This window comes from Moschus berezovskii, chromosome 21 (genome assembly GCF_049115385.1).
Source record: "Moschus berezovskii isolate FMDL1 chromosome 21, NW_MosBer_1.0, whole genome shotgun sequence".
In the NCBI taxonomy this organism is placed as follows: domain Eukaryota; kingdom Metazoa; phylum Chordata; class Mammalia; order Artiodactyla; family Moschidae; genus Moschus; species Moschus berezovskii.
In genome coordinates, this window is record NC_142480.1 from 63,795,544 (window position 1) to 63,814,978 (window position 19,435).

General features: G+C 48.4%; 1 protein-coding gene across 1 annotated transcript in view; it reads right to left on the minus strand.

The window, feature by feature from the left end:
• The window catches only part of ADAMTS17 (ADAM metallopeptidase with thrombospondin type 1 motif 17), a 401,986-nt gene that overhangs the window by 120,023 nt on the left and 262,528 nt on the right, over nucleotides 1–19,435 (minus strand). Inside the window, exon 13 of the mRNA XM_055417694.2 lies at nucleotides 6,105–6,271. Within this exon, the coding sequence (XP_055273669.2) occupies nucleotides 6,105–6,271 (167 nt within the window). The remainder of the gene's footprint in view (nucleotides 1–6,104; nucleotides 6,272–19,435) is intronic.

Genomic DNA, 19,435 nt, shown 5'->3' on the forward strand with positions numbered 1-19,435 from the left:
TTGTATGATTATTTTGCAAAGGAACTTTCAGAGAGAGAAATGCCAACATCTTCATGTTGTTTCTGCCAAGTCTTTTATCTCCACTATGAGCCTTCCCCAGGAGGTCCTTCTGGTAGCCTCAGATAAACAAAGGCAGGGTTAAAACAAAAGGCTTCTGAAGCTGACATGGCCTCAGTTTAGACTTTGGCATCCTAGCTGCAGAGGTCTTGTCAGAGCAGACATGTTGCCTCACCCAGGTTCTGCAGCTTTTGTGATGGGGTGACATTTACTAAACTGCCACTGTGTTTAGCAGCTTTCCATTGAGCTCCTCTCCCATGCAGTGTTACTGACCAACACGTCCACTGGGAATCTTGTCTTAGAACCCTAGAAAGAAGCGATAGGGGTAGAGTGCAGGTGTTCAACTTGGCTGTTCCAGTTAGTTGTGGGGGGAAAATAATCAACTGTGAAGGGTAGTTTCCCAAGTAAGCAAAGTAACAATGCTTCATTTAATAAATGTGGATGGAGGACCTCTCTCACACAAGGCACTGTTCTGGCACTGCCTGGGAAAGAAAGATGAATCATGCATGCTTTTCAAGGCCCTGGTGGTCTTGTGGACAAATAAATAGCAAACTCCTGATGAGGCAGACCATGAAAATACTCGCAGGTCTGATCTGAGCTGTCAGAGGAAAGGCATACTGGAAAGAATGATCCATTCCCCCAGGTGGCAGGCTGAGGTCAGCTGTCCCTCCATTTAGATTGAATAACCCTAGATGATGGTCAATGAAAGAACTATGGGAGACTTCAATGTAGACTGAGATCAGGTTCTCGGAGGCTAATTTGACAAGAATTTTGGGGTGCTCTTTGGGACCCTGAGGTTTCCTGTGAGCACGTCAGGGAGCCACTGGGAGAGGGGCAACACAGAGTCCCAATCTTGAATGGATGGATATACCTTCTCCACATATTAGGCTTCCTCTAGTGTTTCATTGTGAGATACCCCTCGTCCAAGGTAAGGTGCCGTGGCTGCACTTTGCTGGAGCCGCCCTGAAGAGATACCCCATGACCAAGGTAAGAGAAGCCCAAATAAGATGGTAGGTATTGCGAGAGGGCATCAGAGGGCAGACACACTGAAATCATAATCACAGAAAACTAGTCGATCTGATCACACAGACCTCAGTTGTATAGAGGGAGGTAAAATTTTCTCAAAAGTTATATAACCATATACACTAAGGAAAGAAGCTTGGAACATCCCTCTTGCCTGGCTGATGTGTGCCAAGATGAAATCTGAATTGAAGCTGTTCGAGATCAGTTCAGTTCAGTCGCTCAGTCGTTTCTGACTCTTTGTGACCCCATGGACCTCAGCACGCCAGGCGTCCCTGTCCATCACCAGCTCCAGGAGTTTATTCAAACTTGTGTCCATTGAGTCGATGATGCCATCCAACCATCTCATCCTCTGTTGTCCCCTTCTTCTCCTGCCCTCAATCTGTTTAGGGTGGGTCCCAGCTTTCCACTGGCTCACCTGTTGTCAGGACTTACACTTGATGGGGAAGCTGCAAGCAGGGAAGGTGAGACAGGCTCGGGGCCTTGAGAGCCACACCAGCACATCAGATTGGTGGAGGCTTGGAGGATTTGCCCTGGTGCTCTAGGGCCAGGATGGTGAAGAGGTCACTCGTGGTTCTCCGCGCTTTTGTCGTTCTCTCTCTGCCAGTGGCTACAAAGTCTTACTAAGGTGGAGACTAGGTAACTTTGAGGCCATCATAGCTGCTCACCCTGACCCTGTCTGGCCCTCTGAGGGGTATCCATGCTGAGGAGGCTGATCGGCTCGCTATCTCCAAAGCTGCCTACCATGACGCTCAGCCAGGCCTCAGCTGATTGGACCATCAGCGGCCACCTGACTGCAGCTAGACCAATCAGAGTCGTTCTCCCCACCACAGCCTCATAGCCAGGCCTCAAGGGGCCTCAGTTGATTGGACCAAAATGGCCACCTGACCACAGCTAGACTAATCAGAGTCTGTCTCCTGGAAAATCAGCACTGAAAGTCAGATCAGTTCAGTTCAGTCACTCAATTGTGTCCAACTCTGCAACCCCATGGACTGCAGCATGCCAGGTTTCCCTGTCCATCGCCAACTCCCGGAGCCTACTCAAACTCATGTCCATCACATCGGTGATGCCATCCCCTTCTCTTCCTGCCTTCAATCTTTCCCAGCATCAGGGTCTTTTCCAACGAGTCAGCTCTTCGCATCAGGTGGCCAAAGTACTGGAGCTTCCGCTTCAGCTTTGTACCTGAAACTCAGGTACAAAGGTTATTCCAATGAATATTCAGGTAGAGAGGTTATATCTGTTCAAGGTTGATGGATCTCTAAGAAGTCTACACTCCCTCATCCACAATTCAGAAATCCAGAAGCTCTGAAAACTGCAGGCTTTTTTTTTTTTTTTTAACATTTACGATAGACACAAAAGGCTGCAAAACTAGCCTTGACTGAGACATGAGGTTGCTGGTAGTATGCAGTAACCCACTTAAAAACTATTCCCCGGCAACCTGGAGGAATCCATGTATCTGACTGAAGGGTGCTTCCCAGGACCCCATTGGTGTATTAAGTAATACATGGTTGACGTATGGTTGGTATGCTTCTAACAGCTGAAGTGCTCTGATCTCCCAACCACATCTGACCCCAAAGGATCTGTATACAGTAGGAGGACTTAATAAAAGGTGCTGTGGGCTGCCCATGAGCCTGCTCGTGGACAAGCTGTGAGAAAGCCAGTCTGCAGCAGGGGCAGGACGTCATGGCTCACAAACACAAGCTGTGCTGAACACGGACAGAAAGTCCTGACATCTTCAGAGACCCTGGCCCCAGAACTTCCTCCTGGCCCTGGGGACCTGTGAGACACCCTGCATCTTTGCAACCACTCTTTTTTTTCATTAAGCAATTCTAGCTGCCAGCGTGGTCAAGCTGGAGTGAGAGAGCCGTGACCATCAGACCTTCCATCCCCTGGGAGGCTCAGATCCACAGTGGGTCCTGCCATGTCACAGAGAGCGAGCTCGAAATGCACCTCCACATCCAGACAGGGCCTTTGCCACAGCCTCTGACACTTCGATGGGCATGTGGCCTGCTGACCTGGGAGGACTGCTGGCAGGGAGGACTAACCTCTTGAAGGTTTCCACTCCAAAGAGATTCCACGGGGAAGGCGGAAAAGGGGTGGGTTTGGCAACAGGCCACGTCACCGGGTTTCTGTCCAAAGGCTTTTCCACTTAGAAATATTTTCTAAGGAGAGTCTTTGTCTTCTTTTGGAGGGGGTACGAATTTGTGGTCCTGAGCCCTCCCTTGGAAAATCTACCTCTGCAAGAATTCCTTTTTTTTTTCAATAAGAGAAAAAACAAAAAAAAAATATAGCTTCCCCTTTCTTGAACTGTGCGTCACTCGCCAAAGAATTCCACAGCGATAGCAATGCTATGAATGGGGCAGTCATAATGGGCTTCAGAAGAGCCCAGAGCCCAACCACAGGAATCGTTTCTCTCACGGCTGAGCTAGAATTGTGCCTTTTATAAACGGAGTTGTGAGGGGAACACTTATAATCTGTATTCTCCCCCTACCTTCTGAATTGGCCATTTATTATTGTGCTTTTATCCTTGTGAAACACTCCTTTAAAAAAAAAATGCTGGCTTCTGTTTCTATTTGAGAAGGAAATGAACCCAAATATGCAAGAAGACATGACAATCCCACCCCCGAGGGGGACGTGTCAAGCTACCCTGGCAAGCCCTGAACTTGAGGTCTTTCCTTCAAAGGCAGAGTGCTCACTGCCTTATCACATAGGGCTGCACTTTTCAGATCAAAGGCAGTGGCACTCTGGCTATAATTATTCATTGCTTTGGCAGAAACTAAAAGTGAGTGGGTCAACACATACTCTGAACCCAGCCAGCTTCCCCAGATAGCTGTACTTGGAGGCTTCCCTGAAGGGGGCTCTGGGCAGACATCAGCTTCAGCCACTGTGATGATAAGGAACCAAGCAAGCAGCTCAGTGATCCAAAAGCGGTTAGAAGGAAAACAGAAGTTTAATCTGGACTTGGAGAAATCTATGGAAAAACAGATATTTCAGTGGGATTTCTGCATTGAATAAATGAGGCAGGAAAACTGAAAATTGGAGCAAGAGACCAAGGAAAGAATAACAAGGCCATGCACATGGCCGAGGGGAAATGAGAATGGGGTGCATCTGTCCAGACCTGACCTCTTCTCTCTCCCAAGACGAGGGAGAGGGCAGGCAAGGGACCTGAACCCACTGGGAGTCTGGGGATGGGGCTGAAGGTGTGCAAACGTGCTGGAAACACGGCAGCCCCTGCCGGCACTGTCTCCCTCCTGAGTAGGGTGCCTGGGACATCTAGAAGCCTCGAGCATCTTCCTTCATCAGACGGATGCCGAGGCAGAGCTGTGAGGCTCTCATGAGCCTCGGCCTCCAGCTGCCTGTCCCCCTTTGCGGAGCGTGGGTCTCCTCTCTCCCTAGTCCGCAGGGAAAGCGGAGAGTGTGAAGGCTCCATCCCCCTGGAAGTCTGGTTAGGCGACAGGGCGGCCACAGTCACACAGCTCTCAAAGGTGGTGGTCTTTGCGACAAATGAAAACGTCTGAAGGACTCCCCAATGCTTTAAAATGAGCCCATCACCGGTTGAGCTGATGCTCTCTGCGATGGTTTAGAACTCCCGTGTCAGTTCAAAGGAAGCTAATGCGTCAGGTTGTTGGGTTAAAAGCTGTAGGTCTGGGCCCAGTATTCCCTGAACTTCCTGGGTCTACCCCTGGCACAGCTATGCACATTTAAGTGTGTAACAGAGTGTAGATTTCAGAGGTTCTTCACATGACAGTGAAGAAACCTAAATCCTGACTCAGGAACCTCATTTTCCTGCAAAATACTTCAGAGTCTGTGTAAAAATCAGGCCCAGTTGCCTGAGTTCTTACTAAAGCTCCTCACTTGGCACTCATGAATTTTTTTTTCTTACTCGAGTACCAGAAGCCAGCTGGTTATTTTCTGAGTCAGCAGCTCCTCCAGAACTGGGGTCAGCTCCCTCCCAGCTCCTTATCAGCTGCTGAAGCTAAGGAATGTCACATAACCTGTAACCTCTCACCTTCTGTATGGCTTGTTTTACACATTAAATGAGATGACGCATGCAGAGCTAACTTGAGCCTGGCATGTGGTATGCTCCACAGATGGGACCATGCTATCATCATGATAATGCACTCTTGTTTTCTGAAGGTGAACAGAATCTTAAGAATGAAAAAACCCTTAAATAGGCCCTGGGATATCCTTGTGGACAATAAATAAACATCACAAATTCTACAGACATGATACTCCACCTAGAATTTTATCAGTCACTGGAAATGCTTGCAATGGCCCAGGGGGCAGAGTCTCTTGATTTGAGAGAAAACTGTAGGAAAGAAAAGCTGACCTGTGCTATTGTCATCTTCACCAAGCTGTCAACTGTCCTCGAACAAAATGAAAACAAACACAGAGACAGTGAACAGAGTAGTGGTTACCAGTGGGGAAGGGGGGAGGGGGAGGGTAAAGAGGGTCCACTGTATGGTGGCGGATGAAAACTTAACTTCTCGTGGGGCGCACACTGTAGCGTATACACAAGTGAAAAATATCATGTCACACATGTGACATTTAAATAATGTTATAAACCAACGCTATTTCAGTTAAAAAAAAAACACCACTTTTTCCCAAACACTCTAATCAAGGAGTAAGAGCCAACCCAAGATGAACCAAGTAAAGAAATGCAAGAAAGCATCACCACTGGAAACAGAAACAGCAGATGCACAAACCCGCTGTCCTGCTCCTGCAGAGCTGTGTTCTCAGGGCTGGCCCGGGCCTGGCAGCACAGGGCACTAGACGGCAGGCTACCAGCATACCTGGGCAGGAGAGATCAGGTCTGCTGCCCGCCTCATGGCTGCTTTTGGGAAATCTCACCGAGCTGGGTCATCCAAATTCAACCCATGGCTCAAGAAGTGGGTCCACAGCTGAGTCGGGCAGGACTGGGTGGATTTTGGGGGTGGGGATGCCTGTGGCTTTTCCCAGGAGGTGTTTACGGTGCGGGGAGAGGGGAGAGGTAAGCTCCCTTGAAAGGATGTGCCATGTGTCTTTACCGTCAACCACCACTGCAGTGAGCAGGCCCTTCTTCTTGCTGCTCAGCCGGTCGTGTGTCTGGCATTGCTGGTCACGGAAGCTGGGCAAGCCCTTGGGACAGGGCAGGTTCTCACAAACGGTGTGCTCCACGCTGGCGCCCAGGCAGTGCGTGCCTCCTGGTCCTGGGCTAGAAGGAAGAGAAGGGTTCACATTAACCAGACAGGGTGCAGAAACAGCAGGGGAGCTCACGGGTGGCTTCTCTTTCCAGGAAGGGGAGGGGCACACAGGGTTTCCAAAGCAACACCTGCTCTCCTCTTACAAACCATCTCTCAGCAATCCTGGCCCCACAATGACGACATGTTAAGTAAGCCATGAGAAAAATGCATCCAAGAACTGTAAATCAAGGTCATCTGGAAATAGGATATGGGATGGATCAGTTCAGCAAGATCCCAGAATTGTCTTTCATCTGAACTTAAAACTTGACCATCTGTAACACTGAAAACCCCAAAGGGAATTTTTGGCGTGTGTTGGTTTTTCGATTTTTTTTTTCTTCTACAGAATGAAGACCTTTAAATGGCTGCTAGGATGGAGGGGCCTGGTAGGCTGCAGTCCATGGGGTCGCTAAGGGTCGGACACGACTGAGCGATTTCACTTTCACTTTTCACTTTCACACATTGGAGAAGGAAATGGCAACCCACTCCAGTGTTCTTGCCTGGAGAATCCCAGGGACGGGGGAGCCTGGTGGGCTGCCGTCTGTGGGATCACACAGAGTCGGACACGACTGAAGTGACTTAGCAGCAGCAGCAGCAGCAGCAGCAGCTATACTTCAGAGGTCACTACGTTTCACACTGAGTAAATAAACAGCTCTCATTTACTCTATAATGAAAAGAATCAGAACTATTAATTCACTTGATCCCTGCTCTGCACCCTTTACCAGACAAGCGTGAGACCTCACATGCTCAAGACTGCAGTCTTGGGTCCTCGATGCTCTGTGCTGAGGCTGGGATTTTAACCAGTTCTGCAGACCCAGATGTGTCCTGGGGCCACGTCTACACATAGAGAGCAGGACTCTGGCCCGGCTGGCTGAAGCTGGCCCTGCTTAGCTTTTCTGCAAGGCCCTGGCGTCCTCTTCGGACTCTGACAATGGTGCCCTTCACTTCCACGATGCCAAGAACATCATGATGGGGTGAGACTGCCTCCCCCATTCCCCAGGCACATTTCTTTACTGAAATCCAGCACAAATCACAGCTGTTCTGCTCAATGGCTTTTCACAAACTGTAAAGTCCTGTTAGCAAGGTGACATTCTGACACCCTAACCATTTCATTTTGAATATTTCTTTTCCTCTCTTTGCCATTTCTTGTCTTCACACTGTAAGACCACCCTGTGATCACTGCCTGATAGAAGAGATATGACAGTAGAAGACGGCGAAAGTCTTTAGGTTTTTGTGTCACAATAATCTACACCAGGAATCCACAAACTTTCTCTTCAAAGGGCCAGACAGTCAATTTTTTTGGATTTATGGGCCATGCAAGTACTCAACTCTGTCACTAAAGCACAAAAACGGCCAAAGACAATGTATAAACAAAAGGGTGTGGCTGTGTGCCAATAAAACTTTATTTACAAAACCCAGTGGTGGGCCAGACTTGGCCCATAGGCCACAGCTAGCCAGTCCATGGTCTACCTAAACGTGTTTGAAGAAACACCTGCAATAGAAGGAAAGGCGTGTTCATTCCTCCATGCCCACCTCAAACACACCAGGCAACATCTCTCCTGCCCTAAAGTGGAGGCAGCCTTGAGAGAAGACATAGGCCAGTGGCTCCACAGAGTGTTCTGAGTTTTGATCTCAAAGACGAGACGAGACCTTACACTTCTTCAGGCTGATCCCCAGCACAGAGAAACTTTTCAACAGGGAACAGTAAAACCTCTCTAAGGCTTATGAGATCTGAGAAGAGAGGGATCCTTTGTTCTTTCTGCCCAGAGAAACAGGCAGGCAGCTAGAGCTCAGGGAAAATGACTACATGGCATGTTTAGGTAGATGGAGCCTCAGACCACTGCCCCACAAACCCTAGGCCGAAGTGTGAGTAGGTGAATGTATTTCTGGGTGTGGGAGGAACAGAAAGGGGCTTACCCTGATGAACCATGTGGACCTGCAGGAAGGACATCTTGTCTGCAAACAGGTGAGTTGCACATCCCATGGCTGGGACCAGAAGGCAGAGATGCTCTAGGGTAAGGAGTTGTGGGTTGAACTGTGTCCTTTCTAAAATTCATGTGCTGCAGTCTTAACCCTCAGAGCATCAGAATATTTGAAAATAGGACCACTGCAGACATAATTAGTTAAGATGTGGTCATACTAGAGTAGAGTGAGTTCCTAATTCGGTATGACTGGTATTATTATAAAAAGGGGGCAATCTGGAGATAGACACCCACAAAGAGAATGCCGTGTGAAGATGAAGACAGAAATCAGGGTGATGTCTCCACATTCTGTGGAATGCCAAAGATTGCCAGTAAACCACCAGATTCTCCCTTACTACCCTCAGAAGGAGCCAAGTCTTCCATACCTTGATCTTGGACTTCCAGCCTTCAGAACTGGGAGAATAAATCTCTGTTACTTATGCCACCAGTTAGAGGGCTGTTACAGCAGCCCTAGAGATGAATAAACCAGATATCACAGTAACCAGATGCATCCTCAACTGAACTTTAGATGCAAACTCAGGAAAAATGGAGCAAAAAACTCTTGAAGTGATTAGGAATCCAACATGGCCTAGAATGGAGTTCAGTTCAGTTCAGTTCAGTCACTCAGTCGTGTCCGACTCTCCGTGACCCCATGAACCACAGCACGCCAGGCCTCCCTGTCCATCACCAACTCCCAGAGTTCACCAAACTCACGTCCACAGAGTCGGTGATGCCATCCAGCCATCTCATTCTCTGTCGTCCCCATCTCCTCCCATCCCCAACCTTTCCCAGCATCAGAGTCTTTTCCAGTGAGTCAACTCGTCGCATGAGGTGGCCAAAGTATTGCAGTTTCACACACACAATTAGGCTGGCTGCTAAAAAATAAAAGAAGCTACATTTTTGATATACCTTCCTTAGGGTGTGGATCATGATTTGTACACATCATGTAATTAACTTCTGGAATAGTAATTAAGTTTCATTTTAGTTTCCTTCATCAGTTGATTTTTGCAGATTTATGTCTGACTGACCCTCATATACCAACTATCTTTAGGCCTCAGAGCAGGTAGGTGGAGAGGAGATTAGATGTGACAGAAGAGAGCTCCTGGATCTGGCAGCAAGTGGGCCTGGGAGGGGGCAGCCCACGCGATACCACATGTGCCTCAGAGGGCTTCCCTCTGGAATTGTTTATCTTGTTTCTTCTCCATGTCCGATTGTTTCTTACCGGGAAGTCTGCTTTCAGCTCCCATATGGCTCACTGTGTCCCATCTTCCCCACTCCCCCATCCCTAATGCTTTGCCCATCCTTAGGGCTTCCCTGGTGGCTCAGAGGTTAAAGCGTCTGCCTCCAATGTGGGAGACCCGGGTTTGATCCCTGGGTCGGGAAGATCCCCTGGAGAAGGAAACGGTAACCCACTCCAGTATTCTTGCCTGGAGAATCCCATGGACGGAGAAGCCTGGTAGGCTACAGTCCACGGGGTCGCAAAGAGTCGGACACGACTGAGCGACGGAATGGAACGGAATGGAACGGAAGGCTACCTCAATTATGTAAACTATTTTTCTTTCCTTCTTGGAACCTTTCCTGAACCTGCTTGGGTCTCTGCTACGCTGCTTATCATCAACCTTGTGAAACAGTGAACTGAGTTCCCTTTCTCCTCCTATTCCTCTGTAGTCTTCAGCAGAGAATCTCACATAGGCTGGTCTGTAATAAGCAGTAGTTAGACTGAGTTAGACTGAAGGCAGGAGGAGAAGGGGATGACAGAGGATGAGATGGTTGGATGGCATCACCAACTCAATGGACATGAGTTTGAGTAAACTCCGGGAGTTGGTGATGGACAGGGAGGCCTGGCATGTAGTCCATGGGGTCACAAAGAGTCGGACATGACTGAGCAACTGAACTGAACTGATCTATATAAGTTGAACTAATTTATCTTAAAAGGGCAAAAATACAAAGCAACGTCAGGGAAGACAGCAGAGTAGGAAGCACCAAGAATCTATCTCTTCACCCAGACAACAACTGTAATTGGCAAAAACTGACTGAACTATTTTGAAACTCTGGAGTCCATTGGAATGCTTGCAGCCTCCAAGAGAAAGCTTGGCAGGTAAGTTATGGTTAATTTTGGTCAATTTCAATCTTCAGTGTGATAGGGGCTATCTATCCCCCATGTCCCAGTCACATAGCAAATAGCTGTGTCTGCATTTCTGGTGTGACTTGCTGGCGTCAGTGTGGACCATAAGGACACTGTCTTTCAAATATCTGTGTTCTGAGTTTTGTGTTCTGATTGCACAGTGCTACTTTTGATTTCTGAGGTACAAGCATAGCGGCTGGCCACTACTGTTGCATCCAATACCAGAGGGGTTTGAATGAGCAATACATTAAAAAAAAAATTCTTTATCTCTTTTTGGGAGCCAGATATTTAAGGATGAGGCTATTCAGAAGCAATTGCACATATGGGAATATTTAGAAAGCCACTAGGTATGCTCAGGGAAAAATGAAGGCTCAGAAAAGGCCAGAAAAGACCTTACACTTCTTCAGGTTGATCCCAGCACAGAGAAACTTTTCAAGAGCAAAGAAATGGCAAATCTGAGAAGGAGGAGAAAAAGCTGATTTCCAGCGGTACATTTTAAGATTGAAATGTCCAGTTTTCCATAAAACAGTCAGAAGTCATACAAAGGAACAGGAAACCATGGTCCATTCAAAAGAACAAAATACATTAGTAGAAACTGCATCTAAGGAAGCCCAGAGGTTGGACTTATTAGACAAAGATTATAAAATAATGGTCTTCAAGATGCTCTAAGTGCTAAAGGTCTACAGACTAAGATAGAGAATGATATATGAAAAAGTGAGAATATCAATGAAGAGACACAAAGTACAAAAAGGAAACAAAAATGCTGAAATAAAAACTCTGAAGTTGAGTACAATAACTGAAATGAAAAACTGAGTTGGTGAGTTCAAAAGCAGATGTAAAAGGGCGGGGGAAAAATCAGGAATATACATTTGTTCTATGAATTTGTCCTATGAATTGAAATATTGAGTCCATGGAATGAAAAGAAAAAAATGAAGAAAAGTCAGCAGAGAGGCTCTGTGGGAAACCAGTAAGGGGACAAATAAACACATTAAGGGAGTCTCAGAAGGAGAGAAAGTAGTGCAGAGATTATTAGAAGAAATAATGGCTGAGACCTTCCCTAATTTGAAGACATGAATCTATAATTCAAATAGAATAAATTCTCTGAGATATACTATAATTACTGTTAAAGGACAAAAAGAGAATCTGGAAAGCAGCAAAAGAGAAGCAAGACATCACAGACAAGAGGTCCTCAATAAATTACAAGTCGATTTTTAATCAGAAACCCTGGAGGCAAGAAGTCAGTGGGTTGATATATTCAAAGTTCTCAAAGAAAAAATCTAGCAACTTAAGAGTTCTGTACCCAGCAAAACTTTCATTCAAAAATGAGGGAGAAAATTAAGATACTCCCAGAGAAGCAAAAATTGAGGAATTTTTATTTATCATCAGACCTGCCCCACAATAAATGCTTCAAGTTCAAATGAAAAGACAATATGGTAACTCAAAGCCGTATGAACAAGTGAAGCTCTCAAGATGGCATGATGCTAAGCTTTGTCAGAACCAGCTTTTATGATACAGAGATACCAGAAAAACAACTACTTCTGTTCAGTGACTACATCAAAGCCTTTGACTGTGGGGATCACAACAGACTGTGGAAAATTCTTAAAGAGATAGGAGCACCAGACCATCTTACCTGCCTCCTGAGAATCAGTATGCAGGTCAAGAAGCAACCGTCAGAACTGGACATGGAACAACAGACAGGTTCCAAATTGGGAAAGGAGTATATCAATGCTATATATTGTCACCCTGCTTATTTAACTTATATGCAGAGTACATCATGCAGAATGCTGGGCTGGATGAAGTACAAGCTGGAATCAAGATTTTCAGGGGAAATATCAATAACCTCAGATATGCAATGACACCACCCTTATGGCAGAAAGTGAAGAAGAACTAAAGAGCCTCTTGATAAAAGTGAAAGAGAAGAGTGAAAAAGCTGGCTTAAAATTCAACATTCAAAAAATGAAGATCATGGCATCCGATCCCATCATTTCATGGCAAATAGATGGGGAAACAATAGAAACAGTGACAGATTTTATTTTCTTAGGCTCCAAAATCACTGCAGATGGTGACTGCAGCCTTTGAAATTAAAAGATGCTTGCTCCTTGGAAGAAAAGCTATGGCAAACCTAGAAATGAAAGTGAAAGTTGCTCAGCTGTGTCCGACTCTTTGCGACCCCATGGACTATACAGTCCATGGAATTCTCCAGGCCAGAATACTGAAGTGGGTAGCCTTTCCCTTCTCCAGGGGATCTTCCCAACTCAGGGATTGAACCCAGGTCTTCTGCAGGTGGATTCTTTACCAGCTGAGCCATAAGGGAAGCCCCAGACAAACCTAGACAGTGTATTTAAAAGCAGAGACATTACTTTGCTGACAAAGGTCCGTCTAGTCAAAGCTATTGTTTTTCCAGTAGTCATGTATGGATGTGAGAGTTGGACCATAAAGAAGGCTGAGCACTGAAGAATTGATGCTTTTGAACTGTGGTGCTGGAGAAGACTCTTAAGAATCCCTTCGATTACAAGGAAATCCAACCAGTCCATCCTAAAGGAAATCAGTCCTGAATATTCATTGGAAGGACTGATGCTGAAGTTGTAGCTCCAATACTTTGGATACCTGATGAGAAGAGCTGACTCATTAGAAAAGACCCTGATGCTGGGAGGGATTGAGGGCAGGAGGAGAAGGGGATGGCAGAGGATGAGATGGTTGGATGGCATCACCGACTCACTGGACATGAGCTTGAGCAAGCTCTGAGAGATGCTGAAGGTCAGGGATGTCTGATATGCTGCAGTCCATGGGGTTGCAAAGAGTCAGACATGGCTGAGCGACTGACCAACAGCACACTAGAGGAGGGACAGGCTTTGCCTCTGACTCTGGTATGTGATTTCTCCCAGCAAGCTCCTATTGGCCCTTGATGCCCACCTTCCTCTAGGCAGCTTCCAAGCATGCCACACCTTGGGAAAATTCTCAGTCTGGTATCACATGCAGTTTCACCTTTGGACAGTTTTCTCTGACCTCCCTAAGTACGACTCTCCAGAGAGTTCTACCAGTGCAGCACCTCTGCAAACCTCTCCATCATCCAGTGGGCCCTGGGTGGATGCTCTCCAACAGGTCCAAGGAATTTCAGCCCTGGGTGTGTGTGTGTGAGGTGGGCACCCTCCTCCATACTTGTTCCGCCCTTGGGTGCCCCGCCTCAGACCTGAAGATAGAGGCTGCTTCCTGTATCTGCTCTTACTGTGTTTTAGAGGTCTTCAACCCTTAGCAGCTAATTCCTCTATACTCCAACCACCTGTTATAGTTAATGCTTTTTTACATTAAGCTTTTCCTGTTCAAAAAAATGATTAAAAGATTTGGTTTCGTCAGTTTTCCTTTTGGTCACTATTTTGAACAGCATGGGAAAAGGAAGAAGCAATCCACAAGCAGCACGACCTGCTACCCACATCATCCGAGTTTTGGTATGTTGATCTGTGGCAGGACTCTGCGCTCAGCTGACTCACTCTTTAAGATGGTGCCGATAATACAGGCCATCTGAGTGTTACTGTGACACCAGTGAGGGCTTCCTGGGCACACAGTGGTGCTGAGACCACAGAAGGAGGCCCTCTATACACGCCATAAAGAAGATGCAGGAGAATCTTTGTGGAGGGAGGGCATGTCTGATGAGAAGGTCCACAGCAGCCTATGAACAGAAGTTCTGGGGGAGGACTTGAAGGAGGGACCAGCTTTACCAAGGAAATCACACGGGGGAGCGGACCACATTTGAGCTGCATGGACACAGGGCCTTCAGGAGGTGCTGCAGTGAACCCGGAAACACAGGCAGGAGAGAGAACCCTCCCGAAGTCTGAGGAGCAGAGGGCTGGGGTTTTCATTTACCCCGAGTCATGCACGGTAGATAAAATAAAAAGCACCGAGGAAGGCTAAAACAATAGAAACCAAGCTGGACATGGCTAAAATGGAGGATGGTAAACATGGTCGGATTGGTGGTACAATAGTTGTCTGTACTCAGTCTTTCCCACAGGGGCTGGAAGGGCCAGAGGGTTCCATGAAGACTCATGTATATTGAAGGGGAGGCAGCAGCACATTGAAATCTCATCCTTGAGGTCATAGGTAAGGCCAGAGGCACTTTCACATCAGCTGTGATCACGTGCTAATATGCCAGAGGGCACACCATCTGCCTGCTCTTGATACTCATTACCTTGTTAAGTTGGCAGAAAGAATCAGATGGGGGGTCCTGACTGCATCTTTCAGATGAGGAAATTGAAGCTCCAAAGTATTCAACAACTTCTCAGCAGGGAAGTAAGAGGTAGAGATAAGAAAGTGTGACTCACAAGCACTCCTGGTGGCAGCAGGGGCAGGCTGGAGAAGGGGGCCACCCACTGGCTGTTGTGGGGCCAGGAAGGCCAGCCTGACTCACTGACACAGGCTTTAGGGGTGAGATGGATTTTCAAGATGAGTCTCCAGTATCAATCCCAGTTTCTATCTGTACTCTATCAGGACTTTACAAATGTAAACAAAGTAGGAATTTAGACGTAAACCCAAATGACTGGAACAGGGAGGTCACAGGAATGGATATCCAAGTGGCAATTACAGACACACTCAGATGCTCAGCCTGAAGGAGACGCACAGGACAGCCTCACTGACACACCGCTACACACCGACCAGAATGGAGAACTCTGGGGAGGCTGCGGGCGGGCGGAGGCCACCGCTGCTCAGGGCAGGGGGACAGCGCAGCCACTCTGCAAACCAGGCCCTCAGCCACTCACACGCGCACCACGAGTCAATGGACCTGCACACGCACCCAGCACACGTATTCCACCACGGCGAGTGGAAGCCACGCACTCAAGAGTAGACGCCCTTTTTGCACATTACACCACCAGAAAGATGTTTAAAATAGGGAAAAGCACAAGGTAGAGACAGTTCGGGGGAGAAACCGTAAAGCAGAAGGAAATCTGAGTCCTTCTGAGCTCCCGTGAGGGTAGGCCTGGCTCCTGCCAGGTGGGTCCCAAGGGCCTTGGGTAGACCCAGGGCAGGGCAGGGGAGGCCGCAGGGCTGCTCAGAGTCACAGGGGGCAGGTGTGCCCTTTCCTTGAGGGACAGGCAGCATTCAATCAGAAGGAAAAGTGAGCGGCAGCTGAGCGAAGGCAAGTTTTGGTTTCCTGCTCTGCTTGGCTGAATGCCGGCAGATGAGAAGATACAGTCGCCACAGTGGCTGACACCCACTCGCCATCCGGAGACACGGCGGCGGCGGCAGCTTCGCCTCCTGGTCTTGCACCTAAAGCTCTGAGGAGCACGCAAGGCAGGGTTTCAAAGTGCCACAGGGCTGCCAACGCCCCCCACCCTGGGCAGCTGCTGCCCTAGTGTTAAGGCCGCCTCTGAAAGGTGCCAAGTAACACATGTAATTTAGGCTCAAGTGAATAAAACAGGGGCTTTTAAAACCTGTTACTGTGAACACCAGGTATGTTAAAAGCACACATACAGGGATTTCACTGTGGAAGCAAAAAGCCATTACAGGCACATAGCTTCACTCCTCTGGGTCTTAGGAGGCAGGCTGTTTTCCGTTCTGATGCTCAGGGGTGGATGCTGCATGGTGAACCCTGACACACCCCTGCTTCTAAGATCCACTCACATCCCTGCCCTTCTTGTGCAGAGCCGGCTCTTCACACAAGATGAGTGGAGCCTTTTCTCTTTACCCTACTCCTCAGCCCTCCCCCCACAGCCTCCTAATGGGGTACCAGAATTTGCACCAGAGATGAGCTCCCTGCCTCACAGTCTTGGCTCTAACAGCGACACAAATTAAGGCACGAAAGGACAGGCTAAGGAAGCTGGATGAAAACCACAGATGGTCCCCAAAGCCTTGATGTCAGTTGGCAAGAAATAAAAATTCCAATAGCTGTAAAGACCAAGACTTAAGAGAAAAAATGGGGGGACTCTTTTGCCAGTATTTTGGACAGTGAATAAACCAGCTGCGGAAGATGGGAAAGGAGCCAGGAATATAAAGTGAAGGGGGTGGGGAGCGGGTGGTGGGAGCGCTCCAAGTCTGAGACGCACACAGCAATGCGATTTGGACATCCTTGGGAGCTCTCAAGGCAGTGAGTGTGGTGATTTAAGGAGTGAGCCGGGGAGAGGACGCTCTTTTGGTCAGAGCTTGGCTCAGGGCCACCATCAGCTGTGCTTTGTAACAATCACCACCTCAGGCCATTCTGCAAAAACAGGCTGACAGCTGCTGCCTGGACTGGAGCAAACCCTCGCTGCTCCTGCTCCTCCCGGGAAGCACCCGGGCCTGCTGCGAAGCCGCCCCCGATGCTGGTCCCTCCCCCTCCCATTCACCTGGGTGGCTCTACGAAGGTGGGGAACCCTGTAGAAAACTACAGGGGACCAAGAGCCTGTCCCTTCTGCTCAGAACCGGAGATGGAGCCACACTGTCATTGTGGCAGACTGAGCTGACCACCAAGGCGTAACTCTCACAGGAGCAGAAACACACTGTTTCTCTCACTTGGAATAAACAAGGCTAACTATGTTTGGAGCTTGCTCTCGGGGGGCTCTGTGCACCTCAGCTGTGACACGCCTCACTGGGAGGGCAGGCTGGAAGAAGATGCCCCTGGGTCCAGGGACACCTGGACCCCACTCCTGGCTGTTCACAGCCCGTGGGCCTCCGTGACGCCAGATGGTATAAGGGAAGGGGCCTACCTGGTGATCCTCTTTTCTGGCTAATAATTCACAATAACCCTTGTATTCTGGGGGGAAGACAAGATTAGGTGTGTGTTTTGCAGTACTAGAAGATTGGAACGGTCGCTTTTTCTCAGCAAGCATACACCCAGACAGTAAGGTGCTCAAGCACACATTAGGGAGGGCTGGCCTGCTGCAGGCATAGGAGGACGATGGGGCCCCGGCTCAAAGGCCAGTGGGGGATGGCAAAGGAAAATGAGGGAGCAAATGCACATGAATAATTATAAATCATGAAACCTGTAAAGTGAGGGAAGGCTACAGAGGGAGCGTGCAGAGCAGGCACCCGCCTCCAGCACGGTGATCAGGGGAGGAGGCCTATCTAAAGGGAAGACACAGAGAGGGCAGAGGGAGCTGGGGGGAGGGAAGGGGCACTGACCTGGGGGTGGGGGTCGGGGCTGGTGTCTGAACACAGAAAGGAGGGCTGAATAGGGAGGCACCTTCTACAAAGACAAACCCATCCAGGGTCTACAGATGCAACCTTATCTAGGAAAAGGGTCGTGATGGGTATCACCAGGATCTCTGAATCATGAGGTCGCCCTGGCTTAGCATGGCCCTAAGCCCAATGGCTAGTGTCCTGAGAAGAGAAGAGGAGGTGAAGAGACGCACAGAGAAGACGCCTCCGTGAAGGCAGAGGTACAGCCGTGTGTCTGCGGGGCAGAGAAGGCTGGCAGCTGCCAGGGGAGGGGTGGGGTGGGTAAGGGGCCAGCGATGGCTTCTCCTTCAGACTTTCAAGAAGGAATCAACCCTGCTGACACTTTGATTTCAAACTCCTGGTTTCCAGAACTCGGAGAGGATAAATCTGTGTTGTTTTCAGACACTGAGTGCTGGTAATTTATTATGGCAGCCACAGGAAATAACACCGGGGCCACAGTGAAGAGCACGGATTTCATTCTGAGTGCAGCGGGGAGTGACCAGGAGGGCTGAAGCAAGAAGAGATTGTAATTGACTTCACAAGAGAGGGGATGTCTCTGGCTTGCTGTGGAGAATGAATCTGGGGAGGGGGAGCACAGGGGAAACTGGGAGGCTGATGGTTTGAAAAGACCTTGGAACACTGCTGCTGGGTCCAAACCTGACCTGCTGCTGCCCAGTTGTGTGACCTGGGGCAAGTCACCTAACTCCCATACGATTCAGTGTTACTTAACACGTACAGTGAGGATTAAGAAAATAAAGCCTCTCCCTTACGGCAGCTTTAGGTGATTTACTACATGCGGCAAGTCACGTAACTTCCATACGATTCAGTTTTTAACATGTACAATGGGGATAAAAAAAGAATGCTTCTCCCTCATGGCAGCTTTAGGTGATTTATTACGTGCAAATGCCTAGAAGGGAAGCTGGCACCTGGTGAGAGCCCGTGTGCCCCGTTCTTATCACAATCAGATGCGGAGGAGGAAGGGAAGGGACAAGGGGACACACGTGGCCTTCGGGGCTTTGAACTCAAGCTATGGACAGCTGGTGGTGCTATTTACTGAGGGGGGCGTGGGCTGGGAGGGGAGCTGGGGGAAGGGAAGAGGAAGTTTAGGAAGTGTTAGGTTTGAGGTGTCCAGGAGGAAAACCAAGGGACTCTGGTTGGTGGGACTAAGATAAAAACAGGGCACAAAGGGGCCCTCACCAGATGCCAGCTTCCCTGGACACTTGGGGGCAACACAATATGCCCCTGGAGTGTCCCAGAGCAGAGAAAGTATCGGGGTGGGGACAAAGCATGTGGGCACCTAAGCCAACATCATCTTCACAAAATACAAAATCAGGTCCCATGAAAGTTGTGCCTAACACAATTAATCAGTATTAATAACATCTTGGGCTTCCAGGTAAAGAATCTGCCTGCCAATGCAGGAGACTTAAGAGATGCAGGTTCAGTCCCTGGGCTGGGAAGGTCTGGAAGAGGGCATGGCAACCCACTCCAGTATTCTTGCCTGGAGAATCCTATGTACAGAGGAGCCTTGCGGGCTACAGTCCATCGGATCACAAATGGTTGGAATGACTAAAGCAACTTAGCAAGCATGCTCGAAATAACATCTTATTTTTGCAACAGAGCCTTCACCTAAACACAATTGTATTGTTGGGACATAGAGTCCTTTCAGAGGTATTTGAAGAGTCAGATATTCCTCTACTATGACGTTTATTTGGTGTCACGTGACCTGAGATGAAGTCCGTAAGGTGCCAAAGGATAGCAGTCTTTGATCAGGGCACCTGAGCTCCAGTCAGAAACACGGGACACCCACAACAGACACAGCCTGTGCAAATTGTGCTCTGCAGCTGACAAAGCCTTTCCTTCTCTGAGCCTCAAAATAGCAAGGTAGGAGGCAGGGCATGTGGTCTTGCCCCTGTTCTTCTCTTAGTGCT